The following is a 17741-nucleotide window of genomic DNA, read 5'->3' as shown; positions in this document are numbered from 1 at the left end:
AAATATTTGCAGCTTGTTCAGGAAAAAAAGGGAAAGGCTCAAATTTATTAATAACTCTGAGCAGTGATTCAGAAGTACACTGACCTCTTAATGCACTTTCGGATAGAAGTCAGATGTGAGGAAGAGCACCAGTCAAAACTCCACCTGGAGCACATGTGCATTCCCTGAGTTAAATTGTGTTTGTTTGTGGGGGTCAGCAGGAGAGCCAAAAAGATTCTTCAGTCAAGATTCAGGCCAATGCCTGCTGTCAATAGAGCTTGTTCCCGTTAACAGAGGAGTGTCCTTTCATTTCCACAGTAAAACAGAAAGATGTAAAACTCTGTTAAAACAGTGAAACAATAGAAGCTATTCTGTCCTCATATGGACTAAATATTACACTGGATGCCCGTTTCTGATTCCATGCACAGAAGCAGCCTTCACTTTCAGCATTGTGGTGGTCACAAATAGTTTGTGGAAATGACAAAAACAGACAATAATCCAACTGAAAAGGCAACATCTGATTCATTTATTCACCTCATCGTCAATACATATGTACAAGCGTAAAAAAACTTACCGTAAAGATGTTAATGTGCCAATGAAGAAAAAAAAAAATGATGCGCAGGTCGGGCTATTACACATACCTGCTACAAGAGGCATGAAAATACTACACCAGTACTATGGATAGTAAAATAAAATCATTTCAGATATCTTTAACTATTTGGGGCGCTTTTTCTTATTCAGCCATTGTCGTACACTTGTTCTCTTGTTTTAAACTGACAACTATCGCAAACATTTAAAAAAAACAGACGTGTTTTATCAGCATGAGATCTGCATGTACCACACTTTCAGATTTTCAGAGGATCTATAGTATTTTCACCAATCTGCGAATTTGACTTTATGATGCAATAATGCAGATACAATCCCAGAGATAGAAGGCAGTTAAGTCTTTAGATTAGTCCATGTGTAGCCGAGGGCATTGGTAGGTTGGTTCTAAAAATGTTTCCACCGGTTCATTTGTCCTCTGTCTGCGAGTTTTCACTTACATAAAGAGCACAGGAAAATTCTTCCACCAGCTTTGTTGGTCATTGTTTCGCCCACTCTTTTGTCAAACCATGTTCCTGCCCATTCTGTGTGTTCACTGTTTTGCCTTCTTAAGGATGGTGCCCACTGCAGAGATGACCGTGGTCTTGGTGCCGCTAGCAGTAGTTGTCACGGACACGACAGCGGGCAGTGTCGCGGTGGTAGTGATGATGGTGGGCTGGGCCAGGGTCACGGGGATTGCAGAGTCCCATTTGCTTTTCCTCTTCTGGGCTTCTGCTGAGGAGAGGAAACACAGGAGTGAGTGATGGGAGTTCAGGACGAACATCACCAGCTGCACGGGCAGGCCTGCACTATGCTGAGGAAACATTACTTCAGTAAATGTAACGCAGTGGAGTTTTGACCATTAGCAGCGATGTTTTTATTGTGCACGTGCATGATTAGAGAGACGAAAAGTCTCAGAACGCATAAAAAAATACAGTGGCTGCAACTTATTGGACAACGCAGAGGCGCTAGCTGTTAAAACCAAACTGTGACCACAAACACATCACATTCATTATTTAGAGCATTCACAATAATCATTAAAAATCAGCAGGAGGAGGTGCTTGTGCATATTCTTCCTCATTTCACCGTTGCACAGCACAAACGCCCACTTTCTCAGCTGTGGGGCTTACAGTAATCACACGCCAAAATATTTAGACACCAAAAGCATTAAACAAAGTGCTGATTTTGACACCGACAAACATTTATTACGGAATAAATACATTTCATACACATTTTAAATTCATATTTTGTTGTGTTCTTTATCAGTAGTTAATAAATAATAAATAAAATAATTAAAATAAATAATTATTGAAAAATGATGCTGCCCATTTCATAGCCTGTATAAAAGTTACTGAGCAGGTGTCCTGCTGGATATTTAGTCTGTAAGCAGATAACATGAATGAAAGCTGAAAGTTTTTTGTTTTTTATTCTTTCGCACTGCACTACGAGCGAAAAAAACATGAATGAAAGCACCCTTTTATTAAGATGACCTGACATGAGAAGTATCTCTTCTACATAATATCTGCTTGTTTTACATATTTTTTAAACTGATTATTATCATCTATTGAATTAAAATGTATTACAAGAAGGAGGAAGATGACGCCTATTTAATCTTCTGTTTATTTCGCCTTGTGCTGCCGTAGCCTTAACATTAATGTGACAACACTCAATTCAGACTTGTGCTAGAAGTGAAGGTTACAAGCAACGGCACCGTTGTGGCTTTTTACATGCAACGGGGGAGCATTCAAACATAAACCAGCCATGTAAAAACACTCTAATGTCTATCACGTAGTAAGGTGCACTTCTGACAGGAGCTTGAGCTGTGGCCTGCTGCGGCGGCGGATGTTTACCTGTGGCGGTGGTTGTGGTGCTGTTACTGGTGGTGGGGGCTGATGTGCTGGAGGGGTTGGACCCCTTCTTAGTTCCTGTGACAAACTCAATCTGTGAAACACACAGAATATTAAAACATCGATTTATTCCTGAAACTGTTTGATGTGCAACTGTTTTCAACCAACAACCACAATCTATACAGAATGTGTTGAGTGAGGGGGAGAAAATGACTCATTCCACTTTCTCTGGTTTCACTCTCACATCAAAATCATACACCTCTGATGTAGCCTGCATACCGCTGTCAAGTCCGGTTTCTAACTGGAGGTGCAGCTGCTGGAATGAGCTTCTGCTGCTGATTATAACAGTATGTATCACCTCAGAATTGTCATTTAGGGGGTAAATAGCAAAAGAAAAAATAGCTGAGGACACACAGGTGTTTTTAAGCAAAAGACTGCTGAAGGTGGTGAAAAACACAAACGGGCACGGCAGAGCTGTAATGCGGCACTTGGCTGGGCCCGAGCTTCAGTTACAAGAGCTGAACTTGGCAGTGTTGATTTCTACGTGTCTCTGATGATGGACGTAAAGTAGAAATTAACTGCAGCTGGTGGAGACTTGCCTCTGACGCAGGCAGGCGGCTGAATAATTCTGCTTTTTTGTTGTTAGACTCACCTTGGTCCGCTCCTTCTTGGCTTTCTCCAACTTGTCCATCTCCACTTTCTGGGCTTTGGCTGGAAGGATAAGAGGCAGGCATGAGTGTTGAGTTCTAATCACAAAGGTGCTGTGGAGAAGACGTAAACTGGCTTACCTAAACCTTCATAGTAAGAGTCCTCTGACCAGCCATGAGGATCAAACATATCTTTTGGGTAGTTAGTTCCCAGTTCATCTATACTGCAGAACTGAATGAGCTTCTCGTAAATGCTGAAAGAAAATAAAAGAAATGCCTTATAAAAACACTTAGAAACATTTGGTACTATGTTTTGTTTTTATTTTGGTGAATATAAATGAGCTTCTAAGTGTTAGTACAAGAAAATGCATCTAGTATTATGCGTAAACAGCTGTTTAGTGTGTGTGTTTGTTGGTTTGGGTGTGTTCTTCAGCTGAGCTGCATACCTTGGGTTTCTAAATTCTTTCTTTTTCTGGATGTGGCTGTTTGTGTCAAAATCTCCATGGAGCTTCCTCTCATACAGCTTGTGGATCTTGTCCTGTTACAAAACAAAACAAATCAAAGCGGAGCGTGAGCAGACAGCAAGTCGTGCACCCCTGCTGTGACTCGGCATACTCCACACTCTGGGCTCGTTTGGCAGGACACACCGTGAAATCACCAAATAACACCAAAACCTGTATATGTGATCGGCTCTGCTCAAGCTAAGGGTTCAGCATGAATGGAGCTACTGTGTATAAGGGTTTCTGATGCATTTGGGAAATATTTGACGACCAGGTTCAACTGAGCCACATGGAGCTGGCAGATGTAGACAGGGCATCCACAGGGACGAATGAGGGCTGACATGGAACAAGACAGAAGAAGGGAATGCTGCTAAAAGTGAGCTAGCTTAGTCCTTTGCATTTTAAAATGACCCAACTCGACTTTTCTGATCTGACATTGTTTTGTCAGCTCTCTTAAACCACTACAAATGCCAAAGTCACACACTTTGTTGTCCCAACCATCCACCTATACCTCCCTTCCTATGGAGGTTTGTGCTGCGCTGTTATATTATTATCATACATGGTAACTTGACGTCTGTCAGGTAAACAGAAACACAAAGGTGTTTGAACAGACGGATGATACTGTTGTTTTTCTATATGTTTCTAAGCGTGAGGTTCACTTAAATCTTGAGCTCATGGATTCTGTCAGTCAATTAGATGTTCTAATCTCAAGGTCGGGACAAGATCGCACAAGGCATTTTATTTGGGAGGGGAAACTGTTGAGTGGTTACATTCCAGCTAATGGTGAAATGACAGCAAAGAAAAAAAGGGGAAAAAAAGTAAGAAACCTATTCTAAGCATATATGTGTCTCTGCTTCTCCATGGCCTTAGGGCAGGGATATCCAGGCTGTTCTGGTGAAGGTGAATCATAAGGTGTTCCTCTGATAGGCGGGGGAGTGTCAGCCCAGTGGGGATATGGCTGAGCTGTTCGCTTACTAAGTCAGCTGTGTGTCCTGACCTGCCTTGGCACCTCGCAGTGCAAACATTATTGCAGTTAGACCTGAGTTAGACTCACCGAATGCACAGCAGCGAGGCAGAGAGAGAGCAGTGCTGCTGGTGATGCTAAATTGATACAAGATGACACTGTGTGCTGGTTTAATTACAGGGCTAAGTCTCAGAATTTATGTAGCCACCAGAATTCTCTAACCCCAGAGGGAACGAGTGAAACTCTTAAATTATTCCCTTGGCGTGGGGAACAGGTTGTTTTGACTGCATAAACACCAAAATGTCTCTGGATGGGGTAGCTTTTATCCCAGAACACTCCAAACTTGAACTCTTGATTATGAACTCCTAATTCTAAACCTTGTATGTATGCCCGAGGCACGAGTGCAGCCTGTGTGTCTGCTTATGAAACCAACATCTTCCTTTAGGAGCCAGTCTTCATCTTTTAGTAGGATACATTTATTACCTGGAAAGTGTTTTTCCAGCACGTAAAACAAGCCTACAGACATCCTAAAACCCACAAGCCCAGCTATACCCACACCCCCTCTCCTCTGGTATGATTAGCAGACATATTTGTGGCCTTGGTGGCGATATAAAAACTGCTTGCAGGAGACGAGAGCAGTTTAAAGAAATAGTGTGCTACAAGAAAAAGCTTTGCGGTGAAAGTAAAAGGCATAACAGAGGAGGTGTGTCTACCTGTAGTTGGCTCGAGCAGCGTCCAGGGGGCGCGGGGGGGACCCTGATATCATCAGGTGACATGTTCCTCACCTTCTCTGAGAAGAGAGCTGGCAAGAAGACAGAAACATAAACGTAAGCCCTTATATGTTGTCACTCCAGCTGCTTTCCCTCTCTGCCCTGGCTTGCACGTCATTACACGCCGTTGAAGGATAAGCTAAGGCTTAACCAAAATCAGTTTTAATGTTTGAATTAAAATGACAAAGGAGAAGGATGGTGGGATATGGATAGGCACACTGAAAAAAACTGTGTGTTAAGCAAACAATGCTGGTGAATTCCTGAGCATCCAGCTGAACGCTGTAGTCCCATACGTATGGCAGCAGTTTTATAGAGCAGTGTGGTATGAGGAGTGCATGTCCCGGGCAGGGAGTGGCTGTTGTTGGGGCTTGCAAGGAGAAGGGAGGCTCCTCTCCCATCGCCTTGGCTCACTTTGGACCTGTACCTTGTTTTGTTCTCCCTGCTCAACTTGTCTCTCTCTGCTTTCTCTAACTGCAGGCATTCTTCAGTGTCACTCTATATCCAAATCAGACAGATAGTCTTTAGACAGAGACTCTTTACCGTCATTCAGCGCTATCAATCACACTCTGAATAAGTGCTGCAAGCTGTGTGCAGTATATGCAGGAGCTTATGCCCGCTGACGTTCTGCAGATCACTGACTTGACAGGACATGAGAAGATCACTTTCTGAAGTACGGTCTCTTCATTTGGCCTTTGCCTTGCCAAGCAACTTACAAAGTATAAGAGGGAAATTCCACAGTCACATACTCTTAAGCTGTCGAGTATCAGCAATCTGTGAGGCGATGTATCCAGGAGATTTCCATGTTTTTAGTGTTTTCGTGAAACCTCTAACGACGCCATCACCTGAAATTACGATTTCCAATTTTTCCTCACAATTTCTTTCAATAAACCCCAAACTTAGCATGGGTATCAAAATTTTATATTCTATAGCCTGACCAGTAACTGATTTTTATGACAGACAGTGATGTCCATCCATCGTCAACCGTTTATCCTGCGTACAGGGTCGCGGGGGGCTGGAGCCAATCCCAGCTGGCATCGGGCAAAAGGCGGGGTACACCCTGGACAGGTCGCCAGTCCATCGCAGGCAGACACGGTATAAGTAAAAGTTTGGTATTTTAGCCAATTTTTTAATAACATTTTACATAAAACACCCCATGATGTACAGAGCTGGACAATTTACAGCTGGAAGCAGTTCTTTGAGCTAAAAGCTAACATGCTCATAATGACAGTTCTACCATGCTGATGTTTAGACGGTAATGTTTACGGTGTTACACATCTTAGCATACTAGCATGCTATCACATGCAAGTGCCTCAAACATAGCTTTGGTATTTTCTATCGTGCACTACCTTGTTTCTTGTCGGGCCACATATACAGCAATATGTTCCATCTATATTATCCAATGTTTCCAAGCTGTTTAACAGTCTAATTTACAGTTTTTTGCTACTGACCAAAATGTGTCTGCAGCATGAAGTACTGAAAACAGTCAAGCACTCAAGGCTGTCAACAAATGTCTGGACAACTCTGCGTTCTTGTTGACTTATTCTTGGATCAGGTAGTTCCTGATTAAAATCCAAATTTAGACTGATTTCAGGTGGGGAAAAGTTCTTCTCTCACTGCTTGTGTTTAAGAAACATGATGTAAAAAGGATTTGGTAGCAAACATAAGTTAATTATTGAAAAAGTGTTGCTTTAGTTAGTTCAGTAGCTCTACTGCCATCTCTCTATGCTAGCTATGATATATATTTGTTGTCGTGAATATTGCTGGACCATGCTAAAGCAATCCCTGTCTGTGTGACTGTCCCAGAACTGAACTTTGGAGTGTTTGTGTTTGTTTGTGCAGGATGCCGTCGTATATTGGCACATTCTTCCCAGCAGTGCCTTCCTTTGGTATCTTTGCCATTTTCCTTGGTCTGCTGATCATGAGGGACTACAGATCCTGGAAAGTTCAGACCAGTTCAGTACCTCCCCCTCCATTTGCTTCATCACTGATATGGCTACAGCTCACCTCCCCCACTGGGGGAAAGGAGGGACAGGGCGGTGCCCTTGTTGGCCAGACATAAGTAAAGCTAAGCGTATGTGTGCAGGTTCACACACATTTTTTGACAGCAAAAAGTGAGCAGATATACAATTACATGAAGATAAATGGTTCCATGCATGTACCTAGTTTGTATACCACCAACAATATGAAACCTGACATGGCGAGTGGGATGAGTCATTTAACTCTCTCACAGACACACATGCACACACTGACACAGACAATCACACACTGTAGCTGCAACAGGGGTTTAGCACTGTGGAAGCCTGCTAATCCACTCTAGACAATGGGGGATTTAGTTGATGACTTTGTAGTTGTTGGACAAAAAAAATAAATAAATAAAAGATTTAAACACCAAAATAAACTCTGTAGTCTCCACAGTCGCAGACGAAGTGTGAATAAATCACACCCTGTATAATAAATATCCCTGTTCATAATTCAGCTCAGTTTAGGATGAATATTCTCATGTAACACCAGCACTGTCAGGAAGCACATGGAGAGACAGGGCAATCAACAGACAGAGAAAAGATTATATTCAGCATCAGAGTTACCCTCTGTCCTCCAGAAAAACAGACAGAAAGTCACAATCTGTGCCCTGAGGCTCTTTTTAGACACACGGACAATGTCTGCCCCTTCTGTGAACAGACAAAGAGCTGTCTTCAGCCTGCTGACACGACGCCTTTTGGCAGACCCACTGTGACATTTACTGACAGACAAGACAGAGGAGCCAAGCTCGCTGCAGTAAAGTCCAGTGTCCAGGCCCAGGTTATGAGTCACACTGCCACTACAGTGCACTGATAGCGATGGCGGCTGTTTGGGAAAGTAAAAATTGCTCTAGCGTATTTACCATTCCTTTGAGACTTCTTTTTATGGCTGCAACAAATCAGACGAGTGGAAGCGGTGATGATGGTGGGAGCAAATCTGTGGGCAGAAGCCACTAAGTCCACTCAGCTACTGCTTTCTCTCCCATGGAGCGTGTTGGAGGGAGTCCAAAGGAAGGCTTCTCAATTTAGTACACTTTTACAACACAATGACAGCATGCATGGATGCAAAAAGGCATGAGAAATTTGACTTTCATTCAGCTTTAAAACAAATCCGCTGAATAAATCATCTTCCACTTGGAATCATTGGAAACATTCCTTTCAAAATAAAATAATTTCTCTGCGAGTATCATTAAGCAATCATATTGTTTTAATTATTATAATCAGTCCTACACCCTCATTGCAACACATTATTATATGTATCATCTTGTGCTGTTATTTTGCAGCCAAATGATGGATGAGGAGGAGTGCTGCACTGCATAATCTGTGCCATCATCTGCATAAACAAACAGCAGCGAGGGAATCATGAGTACCAAAGGTCTACAGTCTAAAAACACTGCTTCCTGTGTTACTCATATCCTGTCTGATCTGATGCTTACTTACACACCTGTACAGGTCAGCCATTACTCACTGACCACTGCAAGGGTTTGAACTTCATAACCCATCTGTCAGTCCGTGGACAAAGACACTTTTATAACTCACCTGGGTCTAGTGATTCATGCATTTATGGCACCAACACCCAACAGACACAATGATAAGGCTGATTCTTACACTGTATCCTACTATATATTTGTTTTATTATACATACATCCACGTCCAGAAGCGACACCATCCTATTTTGTTCTTACTGTCATCAAAGATCTAAACCTATTGGTTCGTACTAAAGACGGGTCACAAATATATAATTGCTTTCTTTCTTTGTTTAAAGACTAAAAAACAGCTGGGCTCTGTACAACGTCACTTAAACAAGAGTAAATAGAACATTGGGGACTATTCCAAGTTATGTTTTTTTTTTTAAATCAGTACACCTATACATGGCCCAGGATTATTATTTATCATGTGATGTTTTTTGAGTATTTTCAGGAAGAATATAATTCCTATACGTGTATATGTGTACTCACCAACAAGCTCATTGGGGTCCTTTCTTTCTACTTCTGAGATCTGTAAAAACAAAATTATAAAAAGAAGAAGAGGGAAGAGAGGGGAGGAAGGGAGAAACAGAGAGAGACATGGTATATTTAGTTCTCCTTTGGACAGGAGAATCTAATCATCAGCCCTACAGTGCTAGTGATTATTAAACTATGTTTCCAGCTCAGATAGAGTTAATTACAGTGGATTACAAGTGGGTTGAAGAAAGGAACTGGCAGTTCTGGTGTACTATGTGGAGCTGGAAACAAAAGCTCATTCCATTTGTACTTGTACCTACAAATCACAGATGCCAATGCAACAGACTGCACAGAACAGAAGCAGTCAGGATAAAATTTTCTAAGAAGTAACAGGAACCAGAAAAGTTAATCCAAGCAGTTTCCAGTAGATGCCTGAGCTCGGCAGCAGGAGGAGTCTCGTACAGCCTCTAAAATATGCCGCCTGTTGTGCCAGCACTGTGGGCATAACACAGGTTCAGCACAAAGAAACAGTGCTGTTATTCACGGGCATCACAACGTCACCTAGCAACTGCACGGGCAAATCAAGGAATTGTCCTGAAGTTGGCCAAATCACAAGGAGGAGGAGGACAGAAAGACATGGAAGCACAGCAGAGCCCACTGGCAGGCATCCAAACCAAAAAACTAAATAAATGGCACCTGCTGTTTGAGACAGGACCAATAAAGTAGTCTTCAGTTCACTGATCCACATCTGAAGCTTCTTTCTTTGGCTGCCCTTCACAGGAAGGTCAGAGGTCACATTACGCTATAAAACTGCAGCACTGGAGCTGGTATGAGTCAGTGTCTTCCAAGGCTTTTCCTGAATAAAGAATTTAAATTCAGCTGCCCAGTTCTAAATACAAGCGGCCTTTACCAAAAACACAAAGATGATAACTGGGGATAACTGTGTTAAATGACACACTATGAAAATAACACTTCTAATTAAGGGAATAATTTATTTTTTAACTTATAATTTTAGGCGCCGCACATACTACACGTCATCTAGACATCTGCCTTGTATAAACACCAGAGAGACATGGCCTTGCTACCCTTTAACCAAGTACACATGGAAAGATACAACAAATTGTTTCCGACTCATTTATTTTTTGACAACAGTGGACAGGGCCGCTGTATTAGATTGCCTCTGATTGGACAGCTGTTCCTATCTTTATTCTCTATTAGTATTTCGAGTACATTTTCATACTGAGAAAATCTCCTTTGTGCGACAGATTGGGTGATCTGACGACCATAAGAAAACAACTTTGTTACCTAATTAAAGGGGCATTCCCCTGATTTCACGCATCAAGTTCAGTTTACTAGTTTTGAGGAGAACTAGGCTACTCACCCTGTCATATAATGTCTTCTGTGGCTCTGGAGGGAGCTTTCTCATGGCCTGATGATCAGTCATCAGGGTTTTCTTTTAGATTCAGAGAGTTTTTAACATAAAGCTAGCATTATAGTAGGTCTTTCCTAATGTGACCTGGCAAATTGCTATAGCAATATTTCAAAAGGTTTCCTGAGTATTCAATTGCTTCAGTTGAAAAATGCCCAAGCATTGTGCGGTGACCTTCTTATCTCCAGTTAGCCACAACTGTATCAAAATACCACCTAGCCGCTGCCACTCACAGTCAGTAGATAAGGTAACTGTAAGGAATACTAATAAAGTGGGAGAACAGAGTGAGAGCTAATGTAAACATCCTCTGTAGTTCTGTCAACTAATAAATCTGAACAGTCAGCACAAGGCTGAACATCAGTCCTTTGCTGCTACAGGATGCATACATACGACACATCAGCAGACGCCCGAGGGCTGAATAAATACACAGTCAACATAATAATTATTGAATATTGTCTTACAAGTGAGCCTTGGGAATAATGCTCCTCCTATCCATACATGTGTTCTTGGGAAATCACATCAAGACGCAGTGTTACAATTACCATATCACAAAATCCTTACATTGCCAACGCTGTTATCGCCGCTTCATGACATGGCATACTGATGAAACAAAACATCAGCATAATCTTATCAGATTATGATCAATCAAAGCCTCAGACAGAGCAGACATCCTCTGATTTGTACTGTTTCTGCTTGTTAGGTTTGTGACTCACTCTCACCTCAATGACCTGTACCAAACAGCACAGCAGGAAGCTGGCATGCTGTCCAGCTCACATAGCTTTAACACACACACACACACACACACAGGGGGGGGTTAGTGTGGTGTGCAGGTCCAAGCAGCGTGCTCTGACAAAGAACACTGTTGGTTGAACACTCACATTAAGGTGCACCACTCCCGTACAAGTCACTGGCCCGGTCTCACCTACAGCAAGCGTCTCATTTGTCATCTGAACATTAATACAGAAACCCACAGCACCATCTAGTGAACATGCCGCTTCATAACATGTGGTGACAGCTTTGTAAGTGCAAGCGCCTTTCTTTTTGGTTAGTCACAAAACAAATGAAATAAACTTCATCCTTTTCCAAATCCAATCCATCCCACACCAGGTGGGCGTTCAAATACCTCAACATCATCCGCGTCCCTCCCCTCGTCAGATTCGTCCATTTCCTAAAAAAAACAAAAATGCAGAAGGTTAACACCGTAAGGATCAAAGGGAGATTAGACCAAGAAGGGGGGACCAAGCAGCAGTGTAGACCAGATGGCAACCAGCAACCAGCAACCAGCAACGGAGAACTGTTCCACCTTTTTTATACTAGTTCTAGTACTGCAAAGTCTTTTTGTTAAAGGAACATTTAAAACATTTTGGGAAATGTGTTTTGATGCCTTAAAAGCCTTTCACAACAGGCACAGATATCTGTTTGGACTCCACAAATGTTTACATGTGAAAGTCAGTTTCCTTATGAGGAGGAGTACATCTCAGTCTGTATAATGTCTTCTGTGGTGTCTCAAGTCTGAAAAAAATAACCCCCATGATGTCATCAGGGTCATTTTGGCTTAGACTTGAGACTTGGGCTCGAAAGAAGTGGGCATTTAGGAGACTGGACGGCCTAATAAAAGACACTGGTGAGTTGCATTGTGGGAAATGGAGGATTCAGTGTTTCTAGAGCGTGACCTATATTGGAGACTAAAAATCAAGATATCACAGCCTCTGCTGCTTTGATCCGTCTCCTGTGGGTCACCCACCTTAATGAAAGTGCAACACTAAATCACTAGAGTACTCCTTTAATTAAAACAGTTGAATATGTAATTACTGTCTGACACTGTAACAAGAATGTTTTACAGTATTTCAATGTGCTTTGTACATCCCGGTAAAGGTTGACAGTCTATATATAGTAGCCAGAAAAATTAAAAACCCCACGACACTGTAATGTAAACTGTGCTGTAATAAGTACTTCCTTTGTGTGACATGTATAATGTTGAATTGTTGTTGACACCGAGTCTTGATTGAACTCTATAGTATTTATTTATTTATGCCATTATATTGGATTCATTATACTGTAAGGTGTTTCAAGTATAAACATAAAGGCGGTCTTTACTGCAAGACGGTTGCATTGTGCCACATAGATGTTTCCATTTTTCTAGCCACTCTGCAAGTCATCAATTCAGTTGGCATGGAGAGAGGCCATATCGTACTTTGCAGATGTCAACAATGTTAAAGATAACTTAAATTTAAAATATATATAGTCCAAAACCCAAATATGTTTACTGTACAATTACATAACACACAGAAAATCCTCAACTTAAGAGCTGGAAACAATGATTTTTTTCAAGACTTAAAGTATTGGGGACCATCATCAAGTGGTCATACATGACCAAAACATCACCCAAACGCAGACTTACAAGTATTTGGGTGTTTATATAGACAGCTCACTTACTTGGATAAGAAAATTAATAATAATAATAAGAAGAAAATTATGATGCTGTTCTTCAAGGCTGTTTTAGAAAGTATTGTTAAGTATGGTGTTACAGTATGGTTTGGGAACCTATCTATACAGCTAAAATCCAAATTGTCACATCTGGTGTTGACAGCACTTAAAACAGTTGGAAATGAGGAATCTTTGAATCTCCAACAGTTATTTGAGAATAGCACTTTAAATCAGGTGCAGAAAATTGTGGGGGACCAAACTCACTTTCTGCACTCTCAGTATGAATTGCTCCCCTCCGGCAGAAGATATAGAGTTCCACTGTGCAAACTAAACCGGTATAAAAATTCTTTTGTTCCTGTGTCTACACGTATGTTGAATAACAGTATATCTTATTAATTTTAAATTTGTAAATTAATTGTCTTTCCTCTTTTTATACTTTTTATACTTGTATATTGTATATTTCTATGTACATGCAGCAACCATGTAGTCCAAAACAAATTTCCTTTCGAGGACAATAAAGTATACTACTACTACTACTACTACTACTACTAATATAGCCAAATAATGCAGCAAATTTTTTGTCTGTCCCTTCTGACAGGGTAATTACACAACGCTGTCGACGCGAGCTTATGACCCATAGGCTTTGCCATACTGAGTTGCTGCTGTCGCTACGGTCGCTCCCCCTTCAGCTCTGTCGCCATACACCATATTTAAAAACTCCGGTATACTGCGAGTACAGGGAGATTTACCTGGTAATAGGCTATCAGCAAACTCATTTGGCGAGGGCTTGAATGTAACGGTGGGGCTGGGCGATATGGCCAAAAATGTTACCACGATATAAACATTTCATATCATTTGATATTGATAATTATCACGACATATATCAAATCATTATTTCTTTCAAGTTTAAAGGCTGATTTTTGCTCCTGAGTATAAACTGAAGAAACCAGAATTATAATGAATAATTATATTTAAAAAAATAATAATTATATGGTTTAAACTTTTCTTTATGGTCAGAATGTGACAAACACTTGATGCCAAACAGTGGATCACTACACAAATCTGAGGTAGAACATTCAAAACTATTATCATAAAATCTTTTTCAACAAATATGATTAGTAAATCTTTTTTCAGTCCCACTTTCCTCAACAAGATAAATATTTTTATAGAAAAATTAAGTGCTAATTTGTTTGTGATTCAAAGGAATTAAACCAAATATTTATTGACGATATATTGAACATTTATTATATTGTTATTGAGGAAAATGATTGCGATAATTATTATTGTTTTATTGCCCAGCCCTATATAAAGGACGTTCGTTTATCTGTAAAAGTCCCGTACACCAGCTTTAACCGATTATCAATATAGATGCAGATTCATTTTGGACCAACCAATTAAATTTTTTTTAATGAATTACAACTATACCTAGGCGAGCCATTAGTTTATATTTGGATCATAGATCATATATTTAATATCTGAAATTGTGGTTTCACTTCAGTGGAAGGACAAACATTTAAGCGTGATCAGGAATTTGTCTCCCAAGTTCAACTGAATTCTGCATTTAGCCACATGCTGTAGAAGTATTACTATTAGTATTTATATGTTGTGTCTGTTTTTAGTCATACAGTGTAAACGGCTTATACTTATCATGGAAACACTGATCATATTACTCATATGGATCAGAAAGCATGGGACAGAATCATTCCTTTTAAATAATTTAAATAATTGGCTTACAGTAATCAAGTAGTCCACTTATAGTGTTCATCAGAATATTTAACAAATAATTAGTTTTCAAACTCTGCAACCAGTTGGGCATTGATAACCTATAGTTTATTTTGAGGCTGTTAAAAATGTAGAAATGCAGTGAAACCAGCGCCAATTTGCACAAGTGAAGTTAGGCTATCACCAAATTATACCGAAGTGAACTAGTCAATAAAATTCTGTAACTAGCGAAACTGTCCGTTTTATTACTTTATATTCAGGTTATAAATAAAAAAAGTGATTTAGATGGTTATCTCCATGAGAAATAAAGAAAAAGACAAACATCTGGTTATTATAATCATCCGCCTATAGTGATCAGTTTGACCCCGACACTATTATAGGTTTCCACTGTATTTACATTGAAGAGGACACAATGAATTTATGCAACACATAACAATAAAAATGTACAGTAGAGGTTTTATTCAAGGGGAAAACAGAATTTAACTAAACTAAGACAATCATGATTACTATTTTATACATAGTAGTACAACCGTGGATAGATGTAACAGCAAATTACTATTAATCTTGGCCAAAATATCCATCACTCTGATGAACAATTAACTCCAGACACACAGTGTCAGGAACTGCTTCTGTGAAATAACCCGGTGTCTCTGACTCTAACGTCTACTTGTATATTTACCTCTTACTTTACTTCTCATTGTGGCAATTAAGTAGCTGTTCATATTGTATATATTGTATCTATCATATCCACCCACCTCATGTACATAATAATATCTGCACAAACATATTTATTTATTCCAGCATCTGTTGCACTATCCTTCACTACACTATTGTCATGCTGTCTACAAATGTAGTTTAATTTATGGCTCTCTGTGTGTGTGTACTGTACGCTGTAGTTTGTGTGTTTTTATTTAGCTTGTTGTCCTGATTGTTAATGCTTATTCTTTGTATGTGCAGTGAGAGCAATGTAAAACCGGAGTCAAATTCCTCGTATGTGTGCACATGCATTTTACAACTGGCCATTAAAAGTGATCCTGAAATATCCAAAGTGGTTCATTTTCTAAAGACTTTGCAGTACTAGTACTAATAGTGTTTAGTGTCAAAGGAGGTGATGTGACAAGTCACCCGTCACCCTCCACCAGTACAAAACATAGACATGGAGATTTGGTGATTACACACTCTTCACAAAAACACATCTTATATCAAATATAATGCAGCTACTGCCATAATCAAACAAGCATTGGTGCAATCCTCTCAGCCTCCTAATGCCCCCCCAGAGTTCAGTGAAGACTCCACCATATTCTCTAGCACCACACTCAGTGCACTGCTTTTTCTGTCACTTTCAACCAAATGTCAGTGGAATCCAACTGAACAGCCAGTAGAAATAAAACCTAGAGAATGTCATGTTCCTCACAGCAAGAAACAAAGGAAGAATATTTCAGAACTCAAATACTGACCGAGTTGCTCTCTCTGCTGTCTTCATCTCCAGACCCCTTTTCTTCGACATCCTCAGTTCGGTTCAGGTCATCATCACCATAGCTGTACACCAGGCCTCCTCCGCTACCACCACCACCCCCTAGTGACAGATGGGAAGAGACACAGAGGCACAGATGTCAGAAAACTACAAGAGGCGAACAGCATCAAAGGCAGTTAGCACTGAAATACTAGGGAATGCAAGTCTTGGTTCAGCATTAGCTTTAACGCATGTCAGTCCTACTAGCAGTGCGTGAAGACTACAGGAAGACACGTCCAAAGCCATACTCCATTCATAAATCTGGCAATTTTACACACACACACACACACACACACACACACACAAAGAGAGCCAAAGCACTAAATGAATAACTTAAAAAATAAAACCAAACGTTATATGTGGGACTGGGGGCTGAGAAGTTCACATTGACGTTACAGCATAACAAAAGTCCTCTGTTGCTTAGACCTACACGTTTCTATATACATCATGTGCCAGGATCAACAAGAACATAAAACCACCAACCCTCTGCTGAAATTATTTTATATGTCTGAACGTTGTACGGTCATGTTTATTTTACAGACTTTAGACAGTCTTTAACATCCTGGGCTTTCTCTGTAAACTAGCTAACGTTACGTTAGCTATAAGCTAACGTTAGCTACCACATCAAAATCCAGGGCAAGATTCGCTTAGCAACAGACAGCGTTTTTTTAGCTAATATATTAAGAATGAACAAAAGTATTATATTTGTTATGACATACCCGTCTCTTCTAGTTCGGGGTCAGAGTCAGGCTCTGAATCGTCTCCATAATCTGCCAAAGAGGAAAGCAGGACACTCTTTTTGCCGCTCGCCATTGCTGTATGCGTCGCATAAACGGACGTCGCAGAGTAATAACGTCAGTGAAAGGTTAATGCGCAAGCACCACAGCAGCCCTGGGAGATGTAGTCCTATGTAATGCCCTTATTTGGTGATGCCAGCCGTCTGTGGCTAAACATGGGGAAGTGTTGAGCTTAACACATCATTCTTTTTTAAACAATGTAAACCTGTTAATAGATAACCACCATATAAGTATCCATGTTGTCCATTTCAGACCACATGCTGTTACAAGGAAAACGCTCTGTCCCCCAAGCTCCGATCTCCTCTAAATCACTAAATAATCAAATTACTTTGTCAGCATGCTCAACTTTTATATCATCTGTACTTTTATATCATCAGCATTATGTTGCTGCTACTAATGCTGTAGTTGTATTTCAGAAAATAAATCTAATTTAAAAGACAATCACATACATCCACACACTAAACCAGCCTCAACTTCTGCTGCACAGCTACAGCTCTACCTTTACACCCACTGGATCATAGCCTACACTTTCAGATAAATTTACACTTCCTCATAACATAGTCTTTAATACCTAATTTAATATTAAAATTTAATTTCAACTCA

The 17741-nt window shown here is 40.4% G+C and overlaps 1 protein-coding gene across 2 annotated transcripts; it reads right to left on the bottom strand.

Annotated features, from left to right (window-relative positions):
• Window positions 1-482: 482 nt before the first annotated feature.
• LOC119915725 (SAP30 binding protein) lies at window positions 483-17210 on the bottom strand. 2 transcript variants are annotated; one of them, XM_038735439.1, is made up of 10 exons: window positions 17061-17210; window positions 16286-16404; window positions 11803-11847; window positions 9266-9305; window positions 5233-5321; window positions 3502-3593; window positions 3197-3309; window positions 3061-3119; window positions 2412-2502; window positions 483-1296 (listed from the first exon to the last, which is right to left on the bottom strand). In XM_038735439.1, exons 1-10 carry the CDS (start codon window positions 17152-17154, stop codon window positions 1115-1117), a joined length of 924 nt encoding a protein of 307 aa, XP_038591367.1. In that variant the 5' UTR covers window positions 17155-17210; the 3' UTR covers window positions 483-1114. The 2 variants fall into 2 exon arrangements, with proteins under 2 accessions (XP_038591367.1, XP_038591368.1); XM_038735440.1 differs by having other exon boundaries at window positions 483-1293.
• Window positions 17211-17741: the final 531 nt, after the last annotated feature.

This window comes from Micropterus salmoides, unplaced genomic scaffold, assembly GCF_014851395.1.
Source record: "Micropterus salmoides isolate LMB-PRFRI ecotype aquatic unplaced genomic scaffold, ASM1485139v1 Ms_hic_scaffold_21, whole genome shotgun sequence".
In the NCBI taxonomy this organism is placed as follows: Eukaryota; Metazoa; Chordata; class Actinopteri; order Centrarchiformes; family Centrarchidae; genus Micropterus; species Micropterus salmoides.
This window is presented reverse-complemented; position numbering and strand designations above follow the sequence as displayed.